Source organism: Prionailurus viverrinus, chromosome D3, assembly GCF_022837055.1.
Source record: "Prionailurus viverrinus isolate Anna chromosome D3, UM_Priviv_1.0, whole genome shotgun sequence".
Classification (NCBI taxonomy): Eukaryota; Metazoa; Chordata; class Mammalia; order Carnivora; family Felidae; genus Prionailurus; species Prionailurus viverrinus.
The window spans coordinates 634,984-654,298 of record NC_062572.1 but is presented as its reverse complement, the minus strand read 5'-3'; the positions used below and the strand labels follow the sequence as shown (position 1 = coordinate 654,298).

Below are 19,315 nucleotides of genomic sequence, written 5' to 3'. Positions count from 1 at the left end.
GAAGCCAGACAGGGATGCTGCGTGTGAACTATTTCCCAAGGAGTCACGAATTTAAACGAGCCTGGCAGAAAGGTTAAGGAGACTTTCTAATAACCTTTATCTTAATCAAGACCTAGTGTGTAACACCATACTACAGTACATATCCGGTCTATAATACTCAAGTGTTGTTACTTTGAAAAAGAAACTGCCCTACAGCAGCCAAACAAAAGAAGTTAGTAAAATTGTTTGGGGAGCAAATCAGCTCGTACAGCAAAGGGAGAAAAGAGAGAGCTTCCTGGGCTGGCTGCTGGCTCTGGTTCTCACTCCCACCATGGTCTCAAGGACTTTCTATGCTCAGTCGAGCTTCTCACTCCAGAATGAAGATGATGATGATGGTACTCTCTGACAGACAAAAGGTGAGGATTCATCTGAAACTTATGAAATAAGTTGGCACCAAACCTCACATTTAGGAGGCTGGTTATTTTGTTAGTATGTACACACTGAGGCATGCAGATAGAAAAATTTCCCCAACATTACACAATGGGAGGGAAGCTTTCCATCGGATTTGCTTACAGCAAGATTTTGTTTAAGCTTTTATTTGTTAATTGCACAATATATAAACACACTGCCCTTTCACGGTGGAATCAACAATTGGATGCATACACAGACACAAGTCACATCTTCTTTATCCATCCATCCATCGAGGGACATTTAGGTTGTTTCCAAGTCTTTGGCCTTTGTGAATAGTCTGCAATGAACATGGGGTGCAGACATCTCTTGGAGACAGTGATTTCAATGCCTCTGGATATATATCCAGGAGTAAGGTTACTGGACCAAATGGTCATTCTATTTTTAAAATCTTTTTTTGTTTTGTTTTGTTTTGAGAGAGAGCATGCACGAGTAGGGGAGGGGCAAAGAGGGGGTGAGAGAATTTTTGTTTTAATTTTTTTTAATGTTTATTTATTTTTGAGAAAAAGAAAATCAGAGTGCAAGCAGGGGAGAGGAAAAGAGAGAGGGAGACACAGAATCTGAAGCAGATTCTAGGCTCTGAGCTGTCAGCACAGAGCCTGATGTGGGGTTTGAACCACGAACTGTGAGATCACAACCTGAGCCAAAGTCAGACACTTAACTAAGCCACACAGGCACTCCTGAATTTTTTTAATGGTTGGATTTATTGACTTATTTTTTTTAATTTTTCTTTTACATTTATTTATTTTTGAGAGACAGAGAGAAACAGAGAATGAGCAGGGGAGGGGCAGAGAGAAAGGGAGACACAGAATCAGGAGCAGAGCCCGACATGGGGCTCGAGCCCACAAACCACGAGATCGTGACCTGAGCTGAAGTCGGACGCTTAACCGACTGAGCCACCCAGGTGCCCCCAATTGACTTATTTTTAATTATTTTTTAAATGTTTATTTTTGGGGTGCCTGGGTGGCTCAGTCGGTTGGGCACCCGACTTCGGCTCAGGTCATGATCTCACAGTTTGTGGGTTCGAGCCCCGTGTGGGGCTCTGTGCTGACAGCTTGGAGCCTGGAGACTGCTTTGGGTTCTGTGTCTCCCTCTCTCTCTGCTCTTCCCCTGCTCACGTGCTCTTTAGATGTTTATTTTTGAGACAGAGAGAGCGGAGGAGGGGCAGAGAGAGCGGACAGAGGATCGGAAGCAGGCTCCATGCTCACAGCATGGATATGGGGCTCGAACCCACGAACCGAGAGATTATGACCCTTAACCGACTGAGACATCCAGGCGCCCCCATTGACTGTTTTTTTTAAATTGTGGTTTTTGCCTTTGTATCACGTATAAAGAAAAATTCCCCCAAATTATATAATCACCTTTGTTTTCATCAGGCACTATTGTGGTTTACATTCAAACCCATCTTGAAGTAGTTTGTTGTAATGGATGAGGGACAAAACTACCTTTCTTTTCTTTCAAATGTTAATCACTTCTGCTCATTAAACAACCCAGTTTTGCTCGTGGCTTTGAACTGCCATATTCATTGCTAAATTCTTACACGCTTGGACCGTTATACTTCATTTATCTGCATATTTTTTCTGTGGCCAGTGTCAAATGTTTTTTTAGTCCTTTAATTTTATAACAACATGTTAATGTTACATGGACTTGTTCACATTCATTATTTTGTATTTCTAAAAGTGTCGACGGGTGCCTGGGTGGTTCAGTTGCTTAACTGTCTGACTCTTGATTAGGGCTCAGGTTATGATCTCACAGTTTGTGGGTTCGAACCCCGCATTGAGCTCTGTGCACTGACAGTGGGGAGCCTGCTTGGTACTCTCTGTCTCCCTCTCTCTCTGCCACTCCCTGCTCGTGCTCTATCAAAATAAATAAATAAACATGAAAAAAATTTTAATTATAGGTTATTCTAGATGAGTCTTGAAAACATGATGCTCAGTGAAAACAGAAGACACAAAAGGCCACAGAGTATAGGATTCCAATTCTTACTACTTAAAAAAAAAAATTTTTTTTTTTCAACGTTTATTTATTTTTGGGACAGAGAGAGACAGAGCATGAATGGGCGAGGGGCAGAGACAGAGGGAGACACAGAATCTGAAGCAGGCTCCAGGCTCTGAGCTGCCAGCACAGAGCCCGACATGGGGCTCCAACTCACAAACCGTGAGATCATGGCCTGAGCTAAGTCGGATGCTTAACCGACTTGAGCCACCTAGGCGCCCCATGATTCCGATTCTATGAAATGTCCAGAACAGGCAAAACCACAGAGACAGAATGCAGATCAGTGGTTGCCGAGGGAGAGCAGTGACTGTTTATGATATGATATGTTCTGGAGTTATGATATGTTCTGGAATCACACAGCAGTATGAATATAGTAAAAACCCCTGAAGTGTACACTTCGCCCGGGTAATTTTTATGGCAGGTGAGTTATATCCCAATAAAACTATAAAAATCCCAGGAAATCTCTGACCTTCAGCATTTCTATCGGGGGTGGAAGAAAACAATATTTACTAGTACAGAAATCCTGCTGAGAGCCCGATGCCTGATGTCACCTCTGACTTCCTTAATGGCTTATGTGACAACACAAGTCAGAGTCAGTGACTGAAGCGCAACGCAGCTACCACTCTGAGACCCCCATCTCACCAGGGCTGAAGGGAGGCGCTTGCCCCGCAGAGGTGGGCTCCGTGGAAGAGGTAGAGGCCGTGGGGAAGAGGTCCGAGGTCGACGTCGATGGCTGTGGTTCCTCAAAGCACGCCTGAGCGGTGGGCGATGACGGCAGGACCTGGGGATCGTCACCTTGCCCTGCACCTGAGGTATCTTTGGTCACGTGGAACACATTCTCTTTATTAGCTTCTGTGAGCACAACAGGAGCAGAAGGAGTGTAGAGTCAGGGCTCAGGAGGAGCACCACTACGTCAGGCAGGACTTTCCAGCAGATGAAAAGGCTTTGCCAGTAAGAATCAGCAGCCCTTACCACGCACCCACTCCTCTGTCACAGTCTCACTTACCAAAGGGGTCTTGTGTGATGCCTTGCTTTTCATGCAGAGACTCGTAGAGGTATGCCACGTCTGAAATGAAACCGAGCAGATCAGAACAGTGTCCTCACGTACCAGCAGGGCTCCTTCCCTCTTCTCCTTTCTGTCACTTCAGTCCCTTCGTCGTTGTTGACTATGTTGACTTACCAGCTACTGACAACACTACCCAGTTTAAGGAATTTCAAAATAAGCGAACCAAAGCATCTTCACCAACTTTAAAACAAATAAGCCTCCGGGAAAAAACGTCCTGAGCCAGAAGGCAGACGCAAGGAAGAGAAAACGATGAGTAGATAATGAATCTGTGCTTTGCCGGTCGTTTCAAACCACCGGAAGGAGAAGACACAAGGCCCTGCCACGGGGCCAGGGGCTGGCCTTGACAATGCTACAGACAGCCTGAGCGTATCTGCCTCCTCCTGCCAGTTTGGGGGTAACCTTCCAAAAACTCTCCCAACTCTCCTTGTCCTGTTTCGTTCTTCTTCCCCAAACATAGACACTCAGATCTGGAAAAGCCTGAAGGGGATCGTCAGGCCTCTGTTGTCTCCTGGAAGGTCTCCAAAAGCAGTCATGAGCAGCCTTCAGCCCCTTATTCTAGGTCTTCCTCCCCACAACTCAGATTATCTTCTGCTATGTAACCCAGCCCATCCCTGTTCACTTCTCCTTGCCATTTTGAAATGCAAGACTCATGAGCATTGTGGTATTTGTGAAGAATGGCCGGGGCTCACAGTGCAAGGTCAACACTCCCACTCTTCAACAGGACTCACACCAACAATCTACATAAAGGGGAGCCCGGGTGGCTCAGGCAGCTGAGCGTCCGACTTCAGCTCAGGTCATGATCTCACGGTTCATGGGTTCGAGCCCCACGTCGGGTTCTGTGCTGACAGCTCAGAGCCTGGAGCCTGCTTCACATCCTGTGCCTCCCTCTCTCTCTGCCCCTTCCCTGCTTGTCCTCTCTCTCAAAAATAAATAAACCTTAAAAAAAAAAAGAGTCTCCATAAAGAACAAAGAAAATGTAGCTAACACTAACAGTCTGAAGGGAAATACCTGCTTCAGGAGACTCACTTTCACGAAGATTTCCAGCTGTGACCAGACTTCCCCACCATACACCACCCGAGGCCCACCCTGTACATTCCCTCTCTTACTGTATTCTGGCTCATTCTTCCTATACACCAAGTAGATGACATCCCCAGTCTGCAAAGGACAAGTCTGCTTCTTAACAACCTTCAGCTTGTTAATTACTGTTCCATTGGTGCTGCAGAGACAACAAAAATGCAATTTATCCTACTTACAATAACTTGAGAGTTAAAATTTTCTTTTTCTACCACCACTTAGAAAGAAGTTCAATATTACGCCTTCGAAAATGTAAAATACTCCCAAGAATGACGTAAACAGGTAACGAGGCACATGCGCAAGTGCCACCCTACAGTTCTCCTGAGAGAAAGCTTGCCTGCTGCCCCCTTACTGACAGCCTGCCCGTGCTTCAACATTTCTGCTTGTCCAACAGCACATCGTCTGTCCTCCGCCGGCCTCTGGAGGACCCTGGACTTCTACCAGCAGCTCCGATTTCCAGCTTCCCCCCGCTTCTGCACTTAGCTCTGTCCACTCATCTACTCTTCCCTCCCAGCAGGCCAGCTCATCCCTCAGATGGGCACTGACACCCTTAAAAGATGGGTTCTGAGCAGAAGCAAATGAATTCGAGGCTCTGGGCTGGAAGATGGTGTGGTCCCTCGGTCGGGAGGTCACTCCAGTCCGTCAGGGACCACACCACCAGGTGGAAGAGGCGGGGGCTGCAGAGAGCACAGGCGGGAGCCTAAGTCAGACGGGACTGGAAGGGCTTCCCTGAGGAGAAACCCGAGTAGAGACCCAACAGAAAATCACAAGTGGACGAACAGTGTACGAGACAAGAACAAAAGTCAGCAATTAAACAAACTGACCCAGCTTCAGGCGTTTGAACCACCCATGTCTTAACTCTATGGTTTCACACCTAAGGCCTCCGGTGGTGAAGAGGCTTTATTTTTACATCTGAGCAGACTTCTACTCCTTCAGTGTTCTGGAAAGGGCCAGAAAGTAAGCAGTTCAGGCTGTACGGTCACACGGTCTCTGTCCCAACTCCTGGGCTCTGCCGCTGACACACGAGAGCAGCCGCACACAGGATGTAGTCAAGAGAGTGGCCGTGTCCCAGCGAAACCTCACGTACAAACACTGGTGGTGCCGCCACAGCCAGCCAGAGCCTGTGCTGCCAGGGCCCTCCACACTCCACTCTCGTGCTCTTTCTAACCACAGGAGCCCGACTTTGCTCTTCTGCTCAAACCCCCGATGACCTGTCACTGCTCTCGGGCTAAAGTCCAGGCTCCCTAGTGTGAACACCAGGGCCTTCCCGCTCCGGTCTAACTTCCCTGCCTTCCCACTCACTGCTCCTCGGCACACAGGGCCTGCTCGCGCCTCGGGGCCTCTGCACCTGCAGTTCCTGCTGCCCGTGTGAAGAATGGACACCCTCTCCCCTCCAGGCACCTCAGCCAAGGAACGCAGGAGCCTCTAGAAGCTGGAAAAGCCGGGGAACGGATTCTCCCCTAGAGCCTCCAGAAGGAGCCGGCCCTGCTGACACCTTGATTTGGTTAATCCAATGAGACCTGAGTGAGACTTTGTACATTCAGCACTAGAAGGTCGTAGCTTTGCGTGCTTTGAAGCCACTGAGTTTGTGGTAATTTGTTACAAGAGCCCCAAGAAGCCAATATAGTCATACAGCCAGCATTGGAAAGCCAGGATCTGCTGCCTGAGGACAACTCTAGAACCAGTGCTACGTTATCCTACATTGGGCTGGGAAATAAGGAACTTGATCTGCTACGTACCAGAATAGGAAAGGAGCATCAGTTCATCCTCATAAACCTAATTTCTAGTCTTTCATCCCTAACATTGTAGTTACCAAACAATCTCGTAGCACTTGACCTTCACAAAAACAAAAATTCATCTGGTTGGGAAAGGCATATTCTCAACGTACTGCTGGAAGGCCATCTGCTACTTGTCCTGGGTTTAAAATAGGCACATTCTGACACAGCGTTCCTTCCTATGAATTTATCCCAAGAAAATAATCAGACATGAATGCAAAGCGTTTTGGAAGAGAAGAGTCGCAGCGTTGTTTATAATAAGAAGAAGTCAAAATAATAAATCCCCACCAATAAATGAACTGACAGGTAAGTTATTATAAAATAACAATGAAATAGACAAGATAAATCTAGATGTACCAAATGTAAGCTCGCCATAAATAAAAGTGAAAAAAAAAAGGATACAACGTACATAGTAAAACCTCCTTAATACAAAATAAACACGTACGAATTTCTAGTGGGCTAGTAGGATTTGGCAAAGCTTTTCACTTTTACCTACTCCTTATGTTGTGTAACAATTTTTTAAAAAGAAAAGATTTTTTTGATTTGGAGGAAAAAAGTCTAATTCGAATAGGTTTGCAACTAGAAGGTTATCACTGCCTTTTAAGTCCTTTTTCAGAGATATTTTTGCTTTAATTTGAATATATTCAAGAAGCATCGTAGACATGAAAGAGTTACTGGAAACCAGAAAATATATTTCCTAATAACCTGGAAACTAGCGAACTACTGTGTTAACAGAAAATAATCCCTTGTTTCTTCTCTGTAGCCACCGGCTTCAAGACAAGAAAGAGATTACCTGGTATCTTCCAGCGACACCTGACCAGATTTTTCATCCACAATAATTTTACAGTGATCTCCAGAGACCAGTTTATTGCCAGGGAATGAAAGATCACAACCTAAAACAGAGAGGGATACATTGGATGTGACCGTGGGGACTGTGCACAAAAGTGCCCTTTGCTTAATCAAAGCACGTGGTTGAAAATCAGGACCCATGGTATATGCACGGTGGGAGACAACCTAATCAAGTAAGATAGGAAGCAATTTTTTAAAAAGCATTTATGTATTAATCCAAAGTAAAGAGACAGGGACTGTCTTGAACCTTCCTGACTCCCCATTACCTAGAGGATACCCCCATCAACACCTCTGGCTTCGTGGTGACACTTTTACAACATGCACATATGTGCAGCTACCCTGATAAAAGCAGAAGTTTAAAAAAACTAAGGGGCTTAGTTAAGTAATTCTTCATCTTAAGTCAGTCCTTAATTTCTTTTCCGTGTAATCTAAGGTTCCATAAATCATCACAAAATTGAAGCGAGGACCAAGACTCACAGAAAACATGACTGAGCAAATTACAGAGACATGAACACGCTTGAGAAAATTTAAAACAGAAGGTGGATGCATCTACACACAATGATCTGAATACAGTCATTATATCCTCATTAAATGCAAGGGGGAAATCCTTAAATACTGTGTTCTCTCCTTAAACCAGAGGAATAAAAGTTTTCAGGAGTTTTTACTATCTAATCGTGAATTTGTTTATAAGACATTTATACTATAGCTACTAAGGTTTATAGCTTTATTTTTAATAAGTAAAAACGGGAAGCAATATAAGTAAGTGTCCATCAACTGGTGGTGAATTAAAAAACAAACTGTGGGGAAAAAAACAAACTGTGGTACATCCAAACAGTGGACTACTACACAGCATCAAACAGAAATACATTACTGAAACACAAAACAGCCTAAAATGAATCTCAAAAGGATTATGTCAGAGAAAAGAAGCCATACACAGACTATGGCGGAATATTGTGTGATTCCACTTAGGAGACATTCTGGAAAGGCAGAATGACAGGGATAGAAATTAGACAGATGGCTGCCAGAGCTAGGGGTGAGAGGAGGGGGCTGATCCAAAGGACCACCAGGGAACTTTCTGGGGTGATGGAAATGTGCTGCACCGGACTGCAGTAGTGATTCCATTTCTCAACACTCACTCAACACCTATAACGGGATGAATTTTACCATATGTGAACTACACCTCCCTAAACCTCAAGTAGTAGAAATCTTATTTGCACCTTTTATATTATGGGAAGTGCTTTGGTACGTTTACCCAGGGTCAATTTCCCCTATGCTCAGGATCTTCCCAGCATACTGGGCACAAGAAGCAGGACAGTTTCTTTGCAGCCCCAGACCTAGCCCTAGTGACCGTGCCACTGGGATGGGATTTTAACAAGCTTCGCCACACCAAGAACATGAGCTTTCTAATTTGGATCCAAGATACTCGTGCTAAGTTCTATTCTTGGCATCTGCCCTGTATGTAATTCACTTGGTTAAATCTGTCACATGGCTGGTGCACACTGCTCCCACTCCCCGAGGATGGGAAGCTCCCTGGGAAACACAGGTCAACTCAGCTCTGCCTTTATCCTCGGAATAATGCCTCATATATAGCAGGCACACTACTGTTTTAAAATAAGTATAACCACGTTCTACAACTCTTAAGGAATGTTTGTGTCTCCTCCAAATTCCCACGTTAAAGGCCTGAACCCCAATATGACTGTAGGGACAGGGCCTGTAAGGAGGAATAAAGGTTAAATGAAATCACTAGGACTGATGCCCTTATAAGAGAAGGAAGTGGAAGAGACACCAACGTTGTGTGTGGCCTGTGAGGATGAGGAAGTCTACAATCCAGGACAAAGACTCAGCAAGAAACAAATTGACTAGCACCTTAATCTTGGACTTCTTGCACTTAACGACTGTGAAAAATAAATTTCTGTTCCTTAAGCTTCCTGGTCTGTAGTGTTTTGTTATAGCAGCCTGAGCAGACCCACAGGGCAACTTCTATTTCCCCGGAGAGCTCAATACATTCACCAAAAGGTCTTCTTTTTAAGATTAATTCAACAACCCCTTTTTGCTCCTCGTATTAACATGCAAAATGATATATAATACTGTGTTGTAATAACAATGGTTAATGTTATTTGCTAACTCTAAGCCAGGCTCCTTTAAGCATTTCCCACATTTGATCTCAATTATCCTTCAGGAACTCTAGGAAGGACGTACAAAGGAGGTACAAAGTCCTTAGTCCAGACCAAAAAAGCTCTTCACCAAATTTCCTATTACCTCAATTAAAAGCAATTAGGGGCGCCTGGGTGGCTCAGGTCATGATCTCACAGTTCGTGAGTTCGAGCCCCACATCGGGCTCTGTGCTGACAGCTGGGAGCCTGGAGCCTACTTCAGATTCTGTGTCTCCCTCTCTCTCTAGCTCTTCCTCTCTCTCTCTCTCGCAAAAATAAATAAACATTTAAAAAAAATTTTTTAAAAAGCAATTAATGCATTTCCCAAAACTTTCCAAGGACATGTAAATACATTCAAAATTGTAAACAAAACAAAAAAAAACACTCTAACTTGATATTGGGATTTAAGACTACCAAAACAACAACAACAAAACCAGGTGCAGGTACATCATCAGGGGTAAAATAAAACCAAAACATAATTGCTTTTATTTTATTCTATTATCCTCATCTTATTTTTTTATCATAGTATTTAGCCTTTTTTTAGTATACGTGCTGCCGAAGCGAGCACTACTTAGCCTTTTTTTAATTCCAGTAGTTAACCGAGAAAAAAATACTTGCTTTTCAACAAACTTTCACATTCTCCCTTTTTTACAATATAAAGTCAGAAACAAAAAATAGACTCTTAACCACTGCTGGTCACCAGAGGGACAGTGGGTGGGGGCTGGGGGAACTAGGTGATGGGGATCGAGGAACCCACTTCCGGTGATGAGCACTGAGTAACGTACAAAATCGTTGGATCACTATATTTTACACCTGAAACTAAACATCCTATGCCAACTGCACTGGAATTAAAAAAAAAATTAAAAATATACAAAATCATAGAGATGATTTCTTAACTTTCAGACAAAATACATTTTGTTGACTGGACCAGTGCACTTCTGTCCCTGTAGGAAAGCTGAAAGGGATGGCCACTTAGCAATTTAGAGGCAGTTAAGAGTGGAGGGTGACCACCCTTTTCCCACCTGGCTGCCAGACTTTGTCCGTCCCAGCGTCCCAGGCTCATTCAATCAACGAATATTTGAGCAGCTCTGTTCTATAAACTGGGACTTGAGGTGTTTTTCAATGTAGCCACCTACGGGCTATAAATTTCCCCCTGAGCACTGCTTCGGCCGCATCCTGTAAATTTTGGCAGATTACACTTTCATTTTCATTCATTTCAAGGTATTTTCTAATTTCCCTTGTGATTTCTTTTTGGGCCCACTGGTTGTTTACGTGCGTTGTTTAATTTCCACGCTGAATTTTGAATGTTCTGTTACTGACTTCAATCTCATCCCATGGAGGTCGGAGAAGATGCTTCCTGCAGTCATGAACTTGAGAAGACTGCATTCTAATACCCGGGGCAGCTTAAGTCAATGCACCTACTTCATAAAGTTGTAATGAGAATTAAATAATCTGCAGTTAGCACGGAGAAGTGACCTGGCGGAACGATAAGTGAATAAACTGCAGCTCTCACAGGAAAAACTAGAAAGCACAGTGGGCCCCGCCCAGGGGCCTCCCACCGCCTGGGGAACAGTCTCGCCCGGCTCCCGGCCCCCGGCCCTGGTTCTCCCCCCCACCCCCGGTCCGCACCTCTTCTGCGCCCGATGGTCCACTCGGGTTTCCTCAGGAGCACGTGCGGCTCGCCCTCGCCGGCGCCCAAGCGGAGGAGTCTCCCCCACGGCTGCTGCTGCGGCGGCTGCGGGCCTTCCCCCGGCTGCTCCATCGGATTCACATCTGACGAGACCCGGAAGCGCGGGTGAGGCTCTCGGACCGCGAAAGCAGGGGCTGCGGCCCCGCCGCTCCGCCCCGCGGCCCTCCCGGCCTCGGCGCCCACGCCACGCCGCCGCCGCGGGCCGGACCCCCGCCTCCCCCGGCCGCGGCCGCGTTCCGCCCGCCGACCCGCCACAGCCCCGCGCGGTCCGCTTACCCCCCAACGCGCGCCGAACCCGGAACCGGCCGCGCCGCCGCCGCCGCTGTCAACAGACATCGCGGATCCCTCAGCTGATCCGCCGGGCGGGGCCGGCGGCGTCCGTGCCCTGCGATTGGCTGGCGGTGGCGCCCACCGAGCGCGGCGGCTAGAGCGGAAGCGGGAGCGGCCACCGAGAGTGGGCGTGTGGGGGCCAGCGGAGCGTGCGCAGACGGGAGACTGCGGGCCCGAGCGCCTTGTTTGGTGATGGCCGGGACGTCTTCGTCTGCGGAGATCTGGGAAGTAACTGCGGTCGGCGCCATGTTAAGTCGGGGCAGAAGGGACGGCGTCACTTGGGGGTTGGGCGCCCGAAGCAAATTCTCGAAGCCGCGTGGGACGTGCGGGCGGCGTTTAAGTGCTCGCAGCGACACTCCGCCTGGCTGACGGGAGATGAGTGATGAGATAAATGGGAACTTTCGGATGCCGGCTTCCGCCCGTGGGGGAGCGAAGACCGGGAAGTCGGGCAGTGCGCCGGGAGAGCGCGGCCGAGTGACAGCGCCTCCGTGGTTGGGCGGCCGGGGCGCGAGGGGCGGTGCCACCTCCCCGGAGGTGGCGGCCGGCGGCATTCCCGGGCCCCCGAGGTCGGCTCCCGCCTCGGGAAGGGAACACACGTCAGTACTACCGTCAACAGAAATCCGGAAGGCCGGGCATCGGCGGCGGGCGCCCCGGGAAGGGAGCCTGTAAGTTAAGGGAGTGGCGGAGAAATAGTTCACGGTATTCCCCTCTCTGTCATTTAAATCTTACATAATTTGTAATGTTTCCTTTTTTTTTTTTTTTAATCTACTACCGTTTCTCTTAAGTAAAAAAGGTCAATATTCTCTCTGAGGTATTTTGTGGGCGCTGAGGTCTCTGCTTGCTCTCTGCCGAGCCCCTGGCACTGAGACCGCTTTCGGGGTCCCCAGCCGCGTGCCCCAGGCAGACCCTTAGCGGAACTGGGTGGACGCTGAGCCAAGTGAATAGTTCCCAAACTTCTGGGGTGACGGGTTCCAGGACTATGGAGACAGAAGAGGTCGGGACGAAGGTACCTGTCCCCTTAGGCTTAGTAAAGTGCGCCTGCCCTGCTGGTCTCAGATTCCGGACAAAGGAAAGGCCAGAATTTAAAATTCTTAAGAAATCTGGTTTGGGGGCGCCTGGGTGGCTCCGTCGCTGGAGTGTGGGACTCTTGATTTCAGTTCAGGTCATGACCCGCCCCCGGCCCCCACTCACCCTCTCTCCTTCTCTCTTAAAAAGAAAAAGAAAAAAATTGGTTTGGATGTAAAAACAGCAAAACACAGCACCCTATTGGACTCTTTGTTGGAGACGGCATAGACCTGGCTAACCAGGCCTTGTTGTGCAAGATCCTAAGTGTTCTAGCCCCGGCAGCATCTCAGCTTTGCATGGCTGTCAACTCAGCAGTGAAACTCTTACCCAGATGCTTGACATTCTGATCTTTCTCTAATTCCAACAGAACACGTTTCGAGTTACTTATTAATTCCTTCAAATGATTTAATGTTATCCTGCACAAGACAGATTGAGGCCAACCAATAGCGATTACTCACTTGTTTCTGTTTTGAGGATGTAACCCAGGGAAATGAAGGGTGTTTTTCATCTTAAATGGACGTACTTCACCACAGAACCTCTTATGGACTTATTTAACATATGTGCTACGTTGAGTATATACAAGTATGTATAAAAAAAAAAAAGGATTCAGAGTTCAAAAATAAAAATTCTAGTGATATCAAAACGTATGCACAAGCAGGTGTGCCCTTTCCTAACTGGAGGGGACGGTGAGCAGCGACACAAAAGCAGGAACAACAGCAGATACGTCAGCTGTCATCTTCGGTAGATGGCAAAATGCTCTAAAACGCCACCCATCCCCTGAAGCCTAATATCAGCCAGGCAGGAGCTTATCTAAACGCCACGTAAAGTACAAGTTTCTGGTCACCTACAACATGTTTCACCTTTCAACTGCTATAATGTTGAGGACGACCTGAAAAACTTGTCGTAACAGTGGAATATAACTGCAATATGGAAACGCCTTTTTTTTTTTTTTTTTAATGTTCATATTTGGGGGAGAGAGAGAGAGACAGAGCGCAAGGAGGTGGAGACAGAGAATCTGAAGCAGGCTCCAGGCTCTGAGCTGTCAGCACAGAGCCCGAGGCGGGGCTCGAACTCACAGACCACAAGATCATGACCTGAGCTGAAATCGGTCACTTAACCGACTGAGCCACCCAGGCGCCCCTGGAAACACCTCTTTTAACGTCACAGGAAAATGCATCCAGAAAGGTCCAACCTGGAAAATTGTGGATATTCCTCAAATCTGGCAGACTTGGTCCTGAATGACAGCACACTTCCTCTACCCCATGGCATCCAACCCAAAAAGCAGGCAGGGGCAACTGGGGTGGAGTGATGGGCCGGAGAATGAAAGGAAGCACAGTTTCCAAAAGCAAAGTGCTACAGGTGGAAAGCATGCCTGGAAGATAAAGCCACAGAACCCATGAAAATCTGAGCCAGGGCCCCTCATATGGATAAGAATTTTCCTGCAGCAATCTTACCCCTAATGTCAAGCACACTTGAGACAGTCCAATTCTTTGCTTTGTTCCCCTTAACATTAAATCATGAGCCTTTTCCATGTTTTGAAATGTCCACGAAGCATACATTTTAAGAGCTGCCTAATATTCCACTGGAAGGGTGTACAATAATTTAACAGTTTCCTTACTGTGTGGCATTTAGGATGTTGCCAGACTGTCAGTGTAATAAACCCTATTCCATCAAAGTTCTCATACAAGGTCTTTGAGTGTATGCTGGGTTAAATCTTTAGGACAGATTACTAGAAATGGAATTACACTTTATAAAAAACTGGATATTTTCAAGGCTGTGAATACACATTATGAAACTGCTTTTCAGGATGGTTGTGAGAATTCGCAATTTCACTAACAGTGTAGAAAAGCACCCACCAAATATTTAATATTTGGCTTTTGTTAGAAAAAAAATTTTTTAAGTTTATTTTTGAGAGAGAAAGAGCACAAGGAGGGGAGGGGCAGAGAGAGAGAGAATCCCAAGCAGGCTCTGTGCTGTCAGCGCAGAGCCTGACATGAGGCTCAATCTCATAAACTGCAAGGTCATGACCTGAACCAAAATCAAGAGTCAGACGCGTAAGTGACTGAGCCACCCAGACACCCCAGAAAATATTTTTAAATTAATGTTTCACATTAAGATTATATGGTCATTTCATACAGAGTTCTTTGCCTAAAAAGATGAAACTAGATTATTTTACATGATTGGTTTCAGTTTCAAACATTAATTTGTATTCATGTTAGTAATCTAGCAGGAAACATGACTTTAAAAATTTATAGGGGCACCTGGGTGGTTTAGTCGGTTAAACATCTGACTCTTGCATTTGGCTCAGGTCATAATCTCATGGTTGTGAGATCAAGCCCTGTTCAGGCTCTGTGCTGAGTGTGGAGCCTGCTTGGGATTCTCTCTCTGCCCCTCCCCCTTCCTCTCTCAAAATAAATAAATAAACATTAAAAAAAAGACTGTAGGGGCGCCTGGGTGGCTCAGTCGGTTAAGCGACCGACTTTGGCTCAGGTCATGATCTCGAAGTCCGTGAGTTCGAGCCCCACGTCGGGCTCTGTGCTGACCGCTCGGAGCCTGGAGCCTGTTTCAGATTCTGTGTCTCCCTCTCTCTGACCCTCCCTCGTTCATGCTCTGTCTCTCTCTGTCTCAAAAATGAATAAACGTTAAAAAAATTTTTAATAAAAAAAAAAGACTGTAAAAAATTGTGATTTGGGACACCTTCAATTAGAAGGTCTGATTTTCTGGGGTGCCTGGGTGGCTCAGTCAGTTAAGTGTCCAACTTCAGCTCAAGTCATGATCTCATGGTCTGTGGGTTAGAGCCCCATATTGAGCTCTGTGTTGACAGCTCAGAGCCTGGAGCCTGCTTCAGATTCTGTGTCTCCCTCTCTCTCTACCCCTCCCCGCTCATGCTCTGTCTCTGTCTCTCTCTCAAAAAAAGGTCTGATTTTCCATGTCTGATAATGGATTAACAAATGACACATATCCAAGGCAAAGGGTTAACAAACAATACAACTCTGTAATAGAAAGGAACAATTAATACAACATCGTGGATAAATTCCAAAATGGTTATGATGAGAGACCCCAGAAAAAGAAAGAGACATCTAGTGTATGATTTCACATATATATAAATCTATAAGATTAATAGTACATTTTATGTATAGAAAGCAGATCAAGTTGCCTAGGGAGATGGTAGGGATGCATAGTGGGGGGCTTGCCAGGTATATTCATTACCTTGATTGCAAAAACTTCTTTCATAGGTATATATGTATGTAAAACTCAACAAATTGTAGCCTTAACATAAGTGCAGTATCTGTGTACCACTTATAGCGCTATAAAGCAGTGGAAAAAAGTCTGACGTACAGACTAAGAGCTTTTTATTTTCTTGACACAGCTTTCAAAAATAGAATTAAGCTTATTAATTTATAAGCCAATTAATAGCTGGAAAAAATTTTAAATCCATAATTTACATAGGTGGAGAAATCTGTTTTTTTTTTTTCATTAGTAAATTCATGGCTTAAATCCATTGGAAAACATCTAAAAATATATCCAGCCTGGGTGGGAAATATGCACTACCTTTGAGTGCCACTGTCTGAAAGGAAGCAGTCACTCTTGGAGCAATCATAAAGAGTTAGGGGTCAAATGCTTGTCACTAACTGGTCATTCCTGCACATCTGGCAACTGGTGGGTGCTGGTGTCAATGGTGAACTGTCTCAATTACATCAGATGGGGCCAATGACACTGTGCTTCTGGCAATGAATGTCTGACAGCTGAACCCAAAACTTCTGTGGAATGAAAACTAAGACACAGAAATAATTATTTTGAAGGCTAAAAAGAGAAAATGTAAAATTCACTCAAGTTTAAGGCTTGCCAAATGAGAGGTGACAGAGAAAATTCACTTTTCCTTCGGAGGAGATATTTACTGAGAGGGTCTAGAAGAGGGAAAGAAATCAGATACACTGGAAAAACATTTATCTTCACACAGACAACTCCACATTTATACACAGGTGGTTTCACAGTTGTTATAACCTCACAAATAATTTTACAGAATCACAGGCCATCAACACCAGACACTCTATTTACATCCCACCACTCAGTGTGATTTTACTTCTGTGCATCATCCTAAGGAATTCATTTCATTTGGGGAAAGAAAAAAAAAAAGGTTGAAGGGCGCCTGAGTGGCTCAGTCGGTTAAAAGTCCGACTCTTGGTTTCAACTCAGATCATGATCTCACAGTTTGTGGGTTCAAGTCCCGCATCTGGCTCTGTGCTAACTGTGCAGAGCCTGCTTGGGATTCTCTTCCTCGCTGCCTCTTTGTCCCCCCCTCCACCTTCCAAAAAAGTAAATATTTTAAAAAACAAAAGAAAAAATCAGGAAAACACTAATCTGTTGAAAGAACAGAATATGGAAAAACACTGGGAAAATACTTGCTGTGACAAAGTGAAGTGTCCCCATTGCAAAAATTTCCTGTGAATATCCAATAGTTGAAGAAAATACAGAACTCTGAGCAGAGAAATTGAGAGAGAATACAGACTACAAAACCAAGGCAACACAGGATTCAGATAAAAGCAATATCACATGGCAGCATAGACTTAGCCTTAAAGGGAAGCCACAGAGAAATGGTTTTAGATGTAGCTTATATTTAGAGTTTACTTATTCCTGATATGTATCTTCTATTTGACAAGGGATTTTAACTATTCTATCATTTATAAAAGCCATTTTAGGAGATGTACACATGCCACTTCCTGCTTGAACCTCCTCTTGCTACCCGCTCCAGCCCAATCCTGTGAGGAAAGCCCATTCATCCTTTAAGACGCGCAAAAGTGCTCCTCTGAGTGAAGATTGGTGATGAAGTCACCATAGAAAATTTTGGAAGTACCTTAACTGCTATATAAAGAATGCACAGGGGCGCCTGGGTGGCTCAGTCCTTAAGCATTCTCGATTTAGGCTCAGGTCATGATCTCAAGCTTGGGATTCTCTCTCCCTCGCTCTCTGCCCCTCCCCTGCTTGTGCGCCCCCGCCCCCCAAATAAACATGTTTTAAAAATGTGCAAATTGTGTCGAATGCCCTCTAGAAATGAAAATCTGCTAAATTTGCTGCCATGGAGAGAGACTATATTTTCCAAATTGTAGGTGAAGGTAAAAATAAATAAACATATACATTAGGGAAGATTTTAACTCGGTGGCCCCTGTTCCTACATGTAATTACAACTGGGCGAAAAATGGGGCAAAAATCACAAAATAACAAGAACAAAGCCAAGGACCCACAGGACCCCACAGCCAGAAGGAGCTCGCTAGGGACGTGGATGGCTGCAACAAGGCCTTCCGGTCTCCGAGAAATCCGTGAATGAGAGCGGACGCCGCGCTGGGAGGGGTGGGGCGCGGGCGCCGCGCTGGGAGGGGTGGGGCGCGCCCGCCCTCCGCCCGGAGGCCTGGATGACCTGCAGGTGTCCTGGAGGACAGCCCTGAGACCTCGCCCGCGGCCCTGGCGCCCCGAGGGGGACGGGCGGGTCCGGGGGGGCCCACTCGCAGTCCGCAGACCCCTCCCTGTCGCGCCCCCGTCCCCACTCAGGGTCCCGGCCGCTGGAGCCCCCCGTGAAGCTCGCTCGAGGACGGCGTCTCCCTGCAGCCGCAGCACTCTCCCCGGATTCCTCCGCCCTCTGCGCAGCCCCGGCTGCCCACCCCAGCAGACCCCCGGCCTGGACGGCAGGAGCCCCTCCACCGCCCGGGGGCGGTTAAGGAGCGGGAACTGTGGCTTCCTGGCTCCGAGGCCGGAGGCCTTTCCAGCCGCCCGTTGCTAGGCAGGGTGCTGTCTCCTGGCAACGCAGAGGCGGGGAATTGGCCGACAGACAGACACACTCTGAGCCAATAGCCGTGGGCTCCCTGGCCAATGGGAAACGTGAGCGGTCTGTTACTAAGGAAAATCCGGTCTCTAAGTAACGGACAGGCTCGGGACGGAATCCAGAAGTTACTAGCTGAGCGGTCATAAAGAGTGAAAAAGCATTTTCTGTAAACCTGATTTAAAATTTGGCTTGCCTTCCTAAGCCCATTAGGCCCTCGGTGCACCCCGGCCTCACCACCTGCCGCTGCCTCTCTGGCCGGCACCTGTGCCCAGGCCACCTCGACCCAGACCTGGGGTACCTCCGGGACCACGCTAGAACCCAGGACCGGGTACCCCCAGGACCCGGCTCCTCTCAGGACCCAACTACCACAGGACCCGGCTACTCCAGGACCTGGCTACCCCTAGGATCCAGGAACTCCCAGGAATCCGGGGTACCCCCAGGATCCGACTACCCCAGGACCTGGCTACTCCCAGGACTAGCTACCCCCAGGACGCAGCTACCCCATAACCTGGATACTTCAACACCCAACTACCCCCAGGACTGGGTACCCCAGGACCTGGCTACCGCAGGACCGGGGTACCCCCAGGGTTGGCTACTCCAGAACCCCGCCATCCCCAGGACCTGGCTACCCTCAGAACAGGTGGGCAGGCGCTGCAAGGAGAGGGTAGCAGCGACCTTGGCACGGCCTGCTGAAATCAGTGCTCTTATGTATCTCTGCTTCGTTTTAGCTTTCATTAGGTTCCTGGGAAAGAAGTGCCTCAGTCCCACGGGTTAGAAGTAAGGGGGTGGTCGGTAATGAATCTGGCAGCTGGCAGGATGGGGGCCGGTGTCAGAGGTGAGAGCTCTGTCAGCCAGTAGTGGGTCTGGTCAGGGACCAGACTTTTCACTTAGTGGCTGAGTCCAGTGAGGGTGTGAGGCTGGGTCTCACCTGCTGTGAGGACATGTCAGTGGTGGGGCCTGTGAGATCACTAACAGGAGACCACCGCCCAAGTGATCCCCCTTTCCTACCTGATCCTGGAGAAAAGCCCATTCATCTTTCAAGATTCACAAAAG

At 47.0% G+C, this 19,315-nt stretch overlaps 1 protein-coding gene across 2 annotated transcripts in view; it reads right to left on the bottom strand.

The window, feature by feature from the left end:
* Positions 1-11,742, bottom strand: part of CHFR (checkpoint with forkhead and ring finger domains) — a 28,079-nt gene extending 16,337 nt beyond the window's left edge. Inside the window, exons 1-6 of one of the 2 annotated variants that reach the window (XM_047828074.1) lie at positions 11,326-11,466; positions 10,989-11,132; positions 7,151-7,250; positions 4,615-4,724; positions 3,449-3,508; positions 3,085-3,294 (exon numbers count right to left, since the gene is read on the bottom strand). In XM_047828074.1, the coding sequence (XP_047684030.1) occupies positions 3,085-3,294; positions 3,449-3,508; positions 4,615-4,724; positions 7,151-7,250; positions 10,989-11,121 (613 nt within the window). In that variant the 5' untranslated portion in view covers positions 11,122-11,132; positions 11,326-11,466. Of the gene's footprint in view, positions 1-3,084; positions 3,295-3,448; positions 3,509-4,614; positions 4,725-7,150; positions 7,251-10,988; positions 11,133-11,325 lie in introns of both variants that reach the window. The other variant, XM_047828073.1, reaches the window with a different exon arrangement.
* Between the last annotated feature and the right edge of the window lie 7,573 nt (positions 11,743-19,315).